The 11,913-nt window shown below is 36.0% G+C and overlaps 1 protein-coding gene across 2 annotated transcripts; it reads right to left on the bottom strand.

Moving 5' to 3' along the window:
- Positions 1-201: 201 nt before the first annotated feature.
- On the bottom strand, positions 202-11,431 carry LOC109338070 (protein DEFECTIVE IN EXINE FORMATION 1). Of its 2 annotated transcripts, XM_019575203.1 has the most exons (14): positions 11,082-11,431; positions 10,843-10,953; positions 10,384-10,466; positions 9,637-9,754; positions 9,375-9,535; positions 8,968-9,190; positions 8,451-8,916; positions 8,259-8,329; positions 7,054-7,310; positions 5,246-5,427; positions 1,417-1,700; positions 1,212-1,329; positions 950-1,132; positions 202-848 (listed from the first exon to the last, which is right to left on the bottom strand). In XM_019575203.1, exons 1-14 carry the CDS (start codon positions 11,219-11,221, stop codon positions 534-536), a joined length of 2,712 nt encoding a protein of 903 aa, XP_019430748.1. In that variant the 5' UTR covers positions 11,222-11,431; the 3' UTR covers positions 202-533. The 2 variants fall into 2 exon arrangements, with proteins under 2 accessions (XP_019430748.1, XP_019430747.1); XM_019575202.1 differs by having other exon boundaries at positions 8,451-9,190.
- Between the last annotated feature and the right edge of the window lie 482 nt (positions 11,432-11,913).

Genomic DNA, 11,913 nt, shown 5'->3' with positions numbered 1-11,913 from the left:
TATATATATATATATATATATATGTGTGTAAAAACACCCAACACTAAATTCTATAATAAAATAACTGGGTGACGATTATTAAATCAAATGTAGTATTATTATATTAAAAATACAACTCAGTAATAAAATATTATTTCTGATTTTATCCCAACTCTGCTTAAAACAAATGAGCGCACACATAAAAGACAAGAAAAGACATGGAAAAGCTTATGTGTTAATTATATATCAAATCCGAAAACCAAAAAAAAGGTGTAGTGAAACATTTCAGTATAAGATTAAACTACAAGATCAAGGGCAAAAAATCCCAATATCCTTATATCCACATCTCATTCACTGTGTTGCAGTCTTCAACTATCACTGAATCAAACCTAAACTTAATTTAGCTGAACAAATCACTTTAGCCAATGAAAGATATGCTTTAACTAGGAGATCAAAACCCACGAAAGCATAAAAATTCAGTTCATTTTGACATAAGCATGGCTCGCATTTTCTGAACTAACTGATGCATTAAGCATGAAACAAAGTAATCATCACTAATCAATGTTCCTCGAAAATGATGGCAATGGCATTGAGCCTTGTGGGCGAAGGATGACAAGCACCCCAAACATTCCAAGCATTGGAAGGACAAGAAGCCACTTCAGCAGTTTATAGTAGTGCATATGGAATGTTAGGGAAAAATCATCAGAGAAATATAGTCCATTCTTATCGACCATCTCAACCAAAACCGTTCCTGTAGTCCTTACTCCTACAGTTGGCAGTTTCATCCGATATTTACCAGGTTGATTATAGATCTGGTTCTGCTTTATCGTTCTCTCTCCTTGGTAATTACCGGGAACTAGCAAGGATGTCTGATTCATTTACGCAACATGAAAGGAAAATTACGGTAAGCGAGTGTTTGGCAGAGAAAAGTTTTATAAAAGAACTCAATTTGATATGGATGAGAACTTACGGTGACGTTGTATGGCCCTTGATGCCCAGATGGGTATCTGTAATTATCTACAATCTCAATTTCCACCCAGAAGCTCTTGCCTTCCTCATCACGGAATGCCCTAGAAGGGTGTGTAACATAGATACCTTCACGATTGTACCGATTTGCAACATTATTTCTTCCTTGGCCAGGCAATCTCCATGCCTGAAATAATGTATAAAGTGATTAGATTAAGAAGTCAAAATAGAACAGTTTTAATGATCAAATTTCAAATAAATCTTGCCTTGAGAGGATGATGAGGAGAGGGTGTTGAGAAGCAAAAGACATTGCCATTCATAGTTGTGACAATTAGATCAAGATCATCCCCACCATCTACATTGTCTGCCAAGACCATGCTATATCTGCAACAAAAGTTACCCATATATGAAAGTTACGGAAAACATGACAGAACGCAAACCCATAATAAAAAGGTTAAAGAAATATCTTACGAAGTTTCACCAATGTCAACAACATCAGTACATCCTGTAGGTCCATCAATGAGGTACAAATAGCCGTCGAATGATGATGTAACAATAGTCAAACCCTTCTTTTTCTCCTTATGTTTACTTAAATCAAGTAGAAGAACATTATTCATCACTCTTCCATGAGTTTGAAATGGATATCGCCCAACAGATGACCCATCCCTTCCATCAAGAACATGAATCTTCCCAGATTGTGTTGGCACAACAAGCTCAGTATGACCATCCCCATCAACATCACCAACAGTTGGACCCTGAGGAAAATAAAATCACGAGACATTGTAAAAAAAAATAGTCAGGGTATCAGCTAAACAGTAGCTTATTACAGTGAGAAATGTAGTGAAGCAATGGATTTGGAGGAGGGTTATAAAGTAGTGAATGCTAAACTTGTAACTACAATTAGTTCAGAAATGTAGCACCTTAGAAAATCAATTACATATTGAAATTTCAAGGACGAGTCTAGACAGAAGAAGTGGTATTTTAGTACTCCCTTCTTTGTTCTGAACTTATTTCTAGCAATAGAATGTCAGATTTCATGGAAAATTTGAAGTCTAAATGGGAGAATCTAATGTTTACACAGTTTTAAAAGGAGCACAAAGTGGTAAAAAAAGGATTAAGCAATGTATAAAAAGAGCAGTCAGAGATAACTATTAGTTATTACCAGTAACCTCAACTGAAAGTTCCATCAGGCCAAATTTGTTATAAAATGACACTTACATGGTTATGTGGGAGAATTGTGGTTAAAGAACTCAGCTGTGAAAAACATATTTTGGACATACTGTTTCTTTTTTTCTTAATCAGAAAGACATGATCGAAACTGGTCAATATTAGGATAAGGACTGAATATTATTGATGGAAATCACTATGAATACGCTGAATTCTCTAGATATTCGTGAGACCTAGAACTCTCCCTATGCCAAAGGCCCCAATTCTCTCTACAAATGACCAGATGTCTTCATCTTCTAACTCTTCTCTTATTTATAGGCAACATTGCCTTATTTCTAACTAACTCAATAATAGATTCCTAAGACCATTCTAACTAATTGACTAGGGGTTACTGAATAATACTCCCCCGAAACATTCACCTTGTCCTCAAGGTGAAAGGATTGGTAAATGCTCCAGAACTGCAGAAATAAATCCTCAAGGCTCCTCGAGGTGACAGCACATGGGTTCCAAAAGCCATTTCAACCTGCACCCCACTGTTCGAAGAATAATGACTCAGCTATGAATGATGTATAATAGTGTCCAGCAGGGTCCCTTGATCTTCTTCAATGCCCACACCACTGTGCTAAATACCAGAACACTCCCAAGGACTATAACACCATGTACTAGTTGGCAAAAATCATGATGAATCACAGACTTGCATCTGCAACAGTAACTGAAACCTTTGCAATGTCTCCCAAAACACTAGCAATCAAAGCATTTTCTATGGTCCCAATGAAATGAAACCCTTCTCCTGCAACAAGTTTGCAAGTTATCCCTTCACTATTTTTGTCTCTCTTATGCATCTTTATAATTCCTCCAACCGCTTAAGCTCTAGTTCCAAACATATAGCCCACCCATGTTGCCATTCTTATAAAAGCAACATTGGCCAATCTTCCCATTGTGATTGCAATAGAACCATATAGCCCACCCATGTGCTCTCCTGAAATTTCTGTTGTCCCTGCTATGTCAATCCTCTCAGTCTTTTTGTCAAACACCACATGCACAATTCCAGTTTCCCACTGTTACCTTCACTGGACCATCAGCATTGTACCCTTCAATATTGGTTATTTGGGCCTGGTTTGGAAAGTTAGAAAGTTGGCCCAACTTTATTGCCCATCCTAACCTTTCTCCATTCTATTTCCCCAGCACATTGTGTTTGGTTTAATTGAACCTCTTAAAAATGCTCCTGAATCTGTGCTCCATTGAATCTAGTCTTTCCTCCATTCTCGTCTGAAACGTGAAAATTGCACCCTAGGATCTAGTGCTCTGATACCAGTTAATAGAACTGGTCCAGATGATGATAAGAACTGAATATTATTGATGGAAATCACTATGAATACACTGAATTCTCTAGGTATTCAAGAGACCTAGAACTCTCTGTATGACTAAGGCCCCAATTCTCTCTACAAATGACTAGATCTCCTCACCTTCTAACTTCTCTCTTATTTATAAGCAACATGCCTTATTTCTCTAGTTATCCTAGTCCCAAACTAACTAACTAAATAATAGATTCCTAATAGCATTCTAACTAATTGACTAGGGGTTACCTAACAACATATTGTTGCTATAAGTCCCATCAATAAAGTATTTTTTTAATTAGAAAGAGAAGTGCCTAACCCATAGCCAAATCATTTAAACCAATTATCAAATTTCTCCCTCAATACGATAAGTTCGATCTCCTAGATTATTCTTTCTCATTATATAGTCCTGCTCTTCCAAACATTAATATACTGTCGGAAGCTAGAGTCCCAAACTTGAAGCTACTGATTTCCATCCAAGAAAAGAGCCCTTATGCTTGCAAAATCTCTAAACTCGAAATGCAATCACTACCACATTATAGTATTATATAGGAAGAATGAAAATCCAGATGTGCTACAAAAGGTGAAAGTTCACTTGATCAAATCACTTATAAACTATACACAACAGCAGGCCTCTCTAATTTGAGTCAGTAGCGATTTTTTCAAAACATAGAAGATGCTCCCAAGGCTACGTAATGTTTAGATAAGCATTCTATCACCAGCAACAGAGGAGTACATATCTCAGCTTGGAAATGTGTTGAAAAAATTCAAGAAGCAAAACTGACGATTCTAAGAAATAACTTTAAAGACCTATATACATGTTTCTCATTGACTTTGTTTATTTGTCTTACTATTAGGATAAAAGGTTTTCATCTCTTCACCCTTGTCGTGTTTTGGGCAAATCCTTTTCCCAATGGCTAAGACTCTAAGTCTCATTGAATAGAGTTTCTTTTAACTTTTAGAAGTCTAAAGCTCCCTCTAAGTTCAAATCTAACTCCATAGCTTTTAGAGCAGCTTCAATTTTCAGAGCTTCAATGACACATAACAAGCATCAGGTTAAAGGGCCTTCCTTGGCCTGCACATCTACAACAAGCTCTAGTACTACTCCACAGCTGCCAAGCTACCTCACTCACAGCCTCTAAGTTACCTCACAATACAAAAGGCAACTTCTATTTCTTTCAGAGCTTCCATGGCAGATAACAAACATCTCGTGAAAGGGCCTTACTAGGAGACCCACCATGAGACCAAAGTATCAGGCCCACATGGTGGGTCTAAGGCATTACCCTAAAAAATCAGGAAGTGAAAATTTTAAAATAGAAGTAAGCCTTTAGTATACATGAGAGATAGAGAGAGAGAAGTGATCATGCAAGGTTTCTAATAAGTAATAACATAGGCAAAGTCCACATAAAACTCAAAGGACCAAGTCCCGACTAAAACAAACAGAAAGCATTACAAAACTTATTCAAAATAAATTGAAGCCTTTTAGTTTCTACCCTAACCCAACCTTCCCTCATTTTAAATATTTACGGTTTGCACCACATGGAGCGAACCAAACATTTTGGAACTGAACTACTACCTTCAATATTCTCTATCATCTTCTCACTTCCTTTCTTATCTAAAGTCACATTCATCCTCTCTACCTATATACTCACAGTCGACACGACTTGTATAATTATCCCATTAACCCAAACCAATTTGAAAATCCTATACCATAGATATTGGTTGCTCCATAATCAAGTGATGTGAAATCATGCTACATTCATGACATGCTAAGGAAGACAGAGATAGCAAGTTACCTGTGGAATAAGACTCTTCAGATGTTTTTCCCATATCAAATCTCCTTTTGGAGTCCATACAGCAACATTTCCATGTGTATCAGTAGTAACTAGCTCAATTTTCCCATCATCATTAACGTCAGCCGCAATAACAGCTCCTTGAATCTCGGCCATTTCAAGAGGGAACTTTTCTCTAACCTTACCTATTTGAGAAAAATATAAGAATTAGATTTCACAAACAAGCTATAAGGGCTCATTTGGCGGCCAAGATACAATAGAGAGTAGGATATTGATATGAGCAGGATAAGCTCTTATTTTGTCCAGTGTTTGGTGCACACAAGATAACAATGACATTGTTGTGGTGATGGCAATGGTGATAGAGTGGTTGTGGTGGCAGTGGTGTTCAAGTGTAAGGGTACAAGGGGTAAAACTGCACTATCTTATCCTGCTCATTTCTAACCAAGCTCCCCTCATGTATAACCCTAATAACACCTTGACTGCAAAGCTCCAAATTTGACTAATAAATAATAAAATTTATAAAATAAAAACTTTAAATGTATGGAATTGAAAATTCACCATATTTAACAGTCCATAATCTTGATATTTCAGGGAAAAACATGTTCAACCTTGCAATCTTAGACATCACTCAACCGCAATAAAACAATGCAGAGAAGCAAATACAAAAAAGTTTGTAAAAGTTAGATACAGCAGAAGGGGGAAATACACTTTAGATGCTGAACTATAGGCCATTTGTGACTTAGTCTCTGAAGTTTAAAACGCGCATTCTAATCCTCAACGTTTGAAAAATGTGCAGGTATACCTTTGCGTTAATTTTTCCATCATCTAATAGAATTCATCATGTGACTTGCCCGTGATCATATTTGAAACCAAAATGCCCTTGAGTGTCTTATCCTCCCCAAAACCTATAGTATAACTCTAAAACGCTAATTCCACCCCCTCCCACCCAAATTGATACAAGTTCAAACCCAAAGAGGAGACGTGTTCTATGATGGGATCTCAAATCTCACGAGCCTAATAGTGGTGTGGCCATGGAGTGAGCATGGACAGGTGATAGTGGTTTGGATCTAGGGCTACGAGTGGCAAGTTGGCTCAATATTTGTGATTGACATCTCTGTTTGTCGGTAGCTCGAGCTTGGTTTGGGTGGCCGATATAGCGGCTTTGGGTTGGTGATGAAGAGTTGTCATTGGAAACAATGGAGTCGTTCTAATTTGAGGGATCAATCATGTGATAGTTGTGGGTCAACTACAGTTATGGTTGATGAGTTCTTCTGGGTTCACTTTTGAGTCAATGGGTTCTAAGGAGAGGTATTCTAGTAAGAGTTGATTTCTGCTATGAGGAAAAGGTTCGTAATGATTTAGGGGGGTTAGGGTATAGGATTTGGGGAATATAAGACACCAGGTGCATTTTGGTCTGGAACTTGATCACATGCAAATCATGTGGCTTTCTGTTAGGAGATTATGGAGAAATTAAGGGAAGGATCAATTTGCACATTTTGCAAACATTGAGGAGGGTAAGTGTTTTTTTTCCTAATGGAAATCTTTCAAGGGAGGAACAAAGAAATGATTGTATAGAAATGTTTACAGGGGAAACAGAGTAACATTAATAATAAACTATTTTAAAATTAATGACTTTTGAGAAAAGGAAAGTAGCACAAAGTGAATGAAAATGATAACAGAAAAGAGAGAGAAAAAACTGACTCATATTCTTAACTTGATCAGTTAAGATTCCGATATATGTAATTGTCTCTAGAGTTACACTATATTGACTTATGAGAAATACTAGGTAAGCAGTGTTTAGACATCATTACCATGGTGATCCAACACATAGAACAGACCATAAGAAGTTCCAACAAGAATGTCCAGATTTCCATCACCATCCAAATCTACAACAGTTGGAGAAGAATATATGTAGGCTTGGAAGTTGGCAGTATTTGTACTCAGATCAAGTTCTGCAGTCCACTTAACTTGCTTCGTATCAAGATTAAAAACAACAATGCCACCAGCAACATATTTCCCAATATCAATATCACCCAGTTCTTTCATATGCTCCTGGTTGTCATAATACCTGTCAGCTTAAAAGGTGGCTAATTACTGACAGGCCAGTAAATTAACAAATAGTCTCCTCTATAGGTACAGATTATTCCAAAACGATAAAACCAATTATCTCGTTCTTCAGCAAATATCAGAAATCATATTTCATTGCTACTATGTAAAGAGTAAAAAAGCGTATTGCTACAAAAAACCTGTTTAATAAAAAAGAACAAGCATACCCAGTCCAGCAGACAATAAGCAAAGCACAAAGATGACTGAACAAATTAAGTGTTAAAAAATAGGGTGCTTGCTTGATCCCACTCAATAATTTATGTAAACTCGCCAAAATGCTAGTCAACTTACTTACAATAAAACAAGTCAAAAAGAAATGAACAAAGCTTCATGGATATTCTTTTTGCACAAAATATGATTAACAGCATTACACAGTAACAAATTAAATCTCCAAAGCTTCCTTTTATGTAACTTTAATTTTTATCATATATGAAGGAATAAGTTGGCAAAAAACACAAGATCATCTATATCATGGTTACTTTCCTTTGTTCTACACCATCATTCCTACCCATGAATTCCCCTTCTATCTGATTCTTGCATAATTTATCTTTGTATATAATACATCTTTCATAGTTAGCTATCTGAAAAACTGAACATCCACCAAGGGATGCCAGAACATCATTTACTTCACAGAATTGGATGACATCCACATTGAAGATTGCCTATCCATACAGATTGTGTCAAACTCACTCTATACTAAATTTCTTCTTCTATAAGCAAGTCTGAAGCACATAAGAATATTAGTCTCATCTCATCTATTTTTAATCTGTCAAAGTAATCTCACAATGATAATTACAGCTAGCAACCTATGTATTTAAATATGAATTGCAACCACATAATTGTCACAATAAAAGATAGTATACAAAAGTATAATTGGCATTTGGAAAAACATATGTAAAGACAGACTCACTCGTTGTCGAAGAAATACGAAACAGCAACAATCATTTCTGATACACCATCATTGTCGATATCTGCAATGACCTGGCAAAAGACAAGAAAAATAGAATGAACAGCTATTGATTTGTGTATACTTTTTTCTAGGATTTGGCAGAATGAATAAATCATAAATTTTATATTTAAAAAAGGTCAAGCACTAACTCACAGGAGTGCTCAAGATGTGTGAGTCAACATTCACATAATCCTCCAATTTCTCATGATTAACTTCAGTCCATTCCTCATCACCCCACATTGATTCATCAACATAATCATCATAATCATAGTTATACTCATCAGCCAACTCATCATTATTACGAAATAACTCAAAGGACGAATCAGCATCTGCTTCAAGGCCTTCTTCATTTTCCACGGTTGCAGCATGGATACCCTCCTTACTATCTTTGGATTCAGCACCACTATGCTCTGCTCCTTTGGAGTTGTTATCTTCCAGCAGGCGTCTCCCTGTACTGGTTTTGTTTTCTGCATTAACAGTTTCCACAGACCCAGTATTCACAGAGGAATTATCAACAATTGTTGGCAGCTTAATATTCTCCTCTATTTGACTTTCATTTTTTTTCTTTTCGGGCACTGGATGAGACACATCTTTTGTGCCAGGGGGAGTTTCTATTGATGTGGTAGATGAAGAGTTGAGATCGTGTTTATCATTTGTGCCAGGGTAAGATGTGGCAGATGAAGAGTTGAGTTCATGTTTATCATTTGTGCCAGGGTGAGTTTCAGTTGACGAAGCAGATGAAGAGTTGAGTTCATGTTTGTCATTTGTGCCAGGGTGAGTTTCTGTTGACGAGGCAGATGAAGAGTTGAGTTCATGTTTATCATTTGTGCCAGGATGAGTTTCTGCTAACGAGGCAGATGAAGAGTTGAGTTCATGTTTACTTCCGTTCATATCTACAAGGAGAATCATTATCAACAGATAACTTTTTAAAATAAATGTACAGTTCATAATCACATGAAGCCCAAAATTATACACAAACCCTCTGTCAAAGCTGCTTTATTAGGTTGATAATGAAAACTTGAGGACCTATAATCCATGCACAACAATTATTTGAGCGTCAGCATGGCAAAAACTTACAAGACATAGAGTTCTTGATAGTTGCTTCTTGGACAAGTTGATCATCGTGAACATCCGGATGAGAACGATCCACTGGGTCAGAATTCAAACCCACATACCAATTTTTTAGCACCTTCCTACGTGGGACCACCAGCTTATCTGACATCACATAGCCAGAAACCCTAAAGATGATAGCTTATTATAACCTTGTTAAAAGCACCTCAAGCAATGGACAATTTTTAAATGGAAGCAAAATTTACAAAATACAGAAAAAGACAGTCACCTGAAAAATAGCACTTCACCATTGTAGGTTGCCAGAGCTAATTCTCTCACCCCATCCTTGTCGATGTCATACAGAAGAGGACTAGAATGCACAGTGGATTGGTGGAAAGCAGGCCACCCTAAGAAACCATTCAGAATGGTATTTTGTAAAAAAACTCATCAAACATGAGGTAATCTATCACAATAAGGTCATGCCTTGATCCTAAGCATGTGCAATCAGTGAGATAAATCTAAAAAACGCATTTCCATTGATAATCTTCAGTATTCACTCCCTACCACCTCTTTCATAGCAATATAATTTTTTACAATTCCTTAAGCTCCCATAGAAAATGGTAGCCCATATTAATAACTAATTAGGATTAATGGATTAGAATTCATTGGATATTTGGAATAAGTAGCTGCTTTCGAATATATTCTTCTCCCAGAATATAGAATGTTGGTTAGTATTCACCTTAACTAATTTCTCGTACCTTTTCGTAAGGCTTGCAATATTAGAGAAGTAGTTGTTAGGGAAAAATTACATTCTTAACGTTCAATTATATTGTTCCTCAAGCTAAATCCCTATCATTTTCAAGTCTACCTTCATAATCCATATTATGTCAAATAGAGCCAAACTTAATTTAGCCACATAGAATGGATATCAATAGGGGAAGGTATAAATATGTTACCCCTCATACATTTGCAATAGCAAGCATATATCATTGACGTTAAAACCCATCATGACAAGAACACATCCCATAATCTTTACCTGGCATTTTGTCCCCATCAGAACCTTCCAGAACCTCAAGGTAGTGAACAAAAGAGGGAACCACTATCTCAAGCTTCCCATCACTGTGGGGGAAAAAACATTTTTTCAACGAATCAACTTTCATTACATGAGATGTAATATACAAGATTAAGGTAAGAATAAAAACATTTGACAACACAACAAGTAATATGAAAGGTTAAGCTAAAAATGGAACAAATATGACACGATGAAAGTGAAGCACACCTGCAAAGACATATTAGAATGGAACAGAACAAAACATATGAATTCTATTCTACATTGGATTAAAAAGTGAGACATTTTGGCTCCACTAAAAGGAGTAAAACCAAACAGAACATAACATAACATCCCATCCTATTCTGTCAAGTCTTCACACCAATTGCTATGTGAATTACAGTTACATAAACAATAATTCGATACGCAGAGTCAATAAGAACTTACTTGTTAATATCAGCAATCAAGGGGGACGCATAGATACTGGAACTAACTTCCGTTTGCCATCTTAGCTCCAAATTCTTAGGGCACTTCGAATTCACTAAAGCATCCTCATCTCTAACCACAATTATAACAAAATCATAATCATAAGAAATAGACAGAATAATTAAACAAAAATTTACATATTCTATAAAATCACAAGAAATAACGTAATAATCAATCACAGCAATTGAGAATCGTGGTACATTTGGGGGTAAGCGAGGGAATCATCGGTTGCTTCGCGGTCGCGGAAGGTATTGTTCTTGGAATCTGTGGAGAGAACGAAGGTGGAGAAAGTGAAGAGAAGGAGAAGGAGGAGAAGAAATTTCACCGAAGAAGGATTCATGTGATCGATTTTGGTATTGGATCCACAAGATTATTATTTATTTCTTTCAATTTTGGTTAGGTGGAAAATGAGATTTAGTGAGATGAAACCCTAGCTAGCTAGAGCATTAGCATTAGCATTAGCAGGGTTTCTTCTTATGATGGATCTGTAGCGTTAAGCAGAAGGCGAGTGATGATGGTTGCTTATGACTTATGAGCCTGAGGGGTTTAGTTTAGATCATGGAATTAAAAGTTTCATAACTTTGGTATAACTATAGGATTAATTTAGCTTTATTTGCACTCACTATATTGGTTTTTTTTTTATCTTTTCGGACCATTATTGTGATGGCAATGGGTTCATAAAGAATTTTACTCTAGCTTGTAGTTTATTTTTGGGATGGGGTGTTTTGAAAATTGAAAAGAAAAAAAAAACATTTCCTAATTATAAGGATGAAAATTGATCAGATTGTCCATCATTGATTTATTATTTATTTATTTAACATATAACAGATTATGTCAGACCATATATATTTTTTGAACAAACGATGCTCAGACTTTTAAAAAACTTATTTAGCTTAATGTATCAAGTTTTAGGTTATCTAAAATGTCTATCAAACTTTGTAGTATTATTATATATGTAATTTTAATATAAAAATAAACACAAAAATATAATTTAATTATTAAAGTTAAATGACTAACTACTTAGGTAGTAGT

The sequence above is a fragment of the Lupinus angustifolius genome, unplaced genomic scaffold (assembly GCF_001865875.1).
Source record: "Lupinus angustifolius cultivar Tanjil unplaced genomic scaffold, LupAngTanjil_v1.0 Scaffold_17_68, whole genome shotgun sequence".
Classification (NCBI taxonomy): Eukaryota; Viridiplantae; Streptophyta; class Magnoliopsida; order Fabales; family Fabaceae; genus Lupinus; species Lupinus angustifolius.
This window is presented reverse-complemented; position numbering and strand designations above follow the sequence as displayed.

What these genes read in the sequence shown, in the direction of transcription:
- LOC109338070 (XM_019575202.1), bottom strand. Translation starts at nt 11,221, where the DNA reads ATGAATCCTTCTTCGGTGAAATTTCTTCTCCTCCTTCTCCTTCTCTTC. An exon ending in CTATGTGTTGGATCACCATG is followed by an intron (nt 5,428 to 7,053) that starts GTAATGATGTCT and finishes TTTCTCAAATAG; the next exon opens with GTAAGGTTAGAGAAAAGTTC. An exon ending in CTCCTCATCATCCTCTCAAG is followed by an intron (nt 1,133 to 1,211) that starts GCAAGATTTATT and finishes ACATTATTTCAG; the next exon opens with GCATGGAGATTGCCTGGCCA.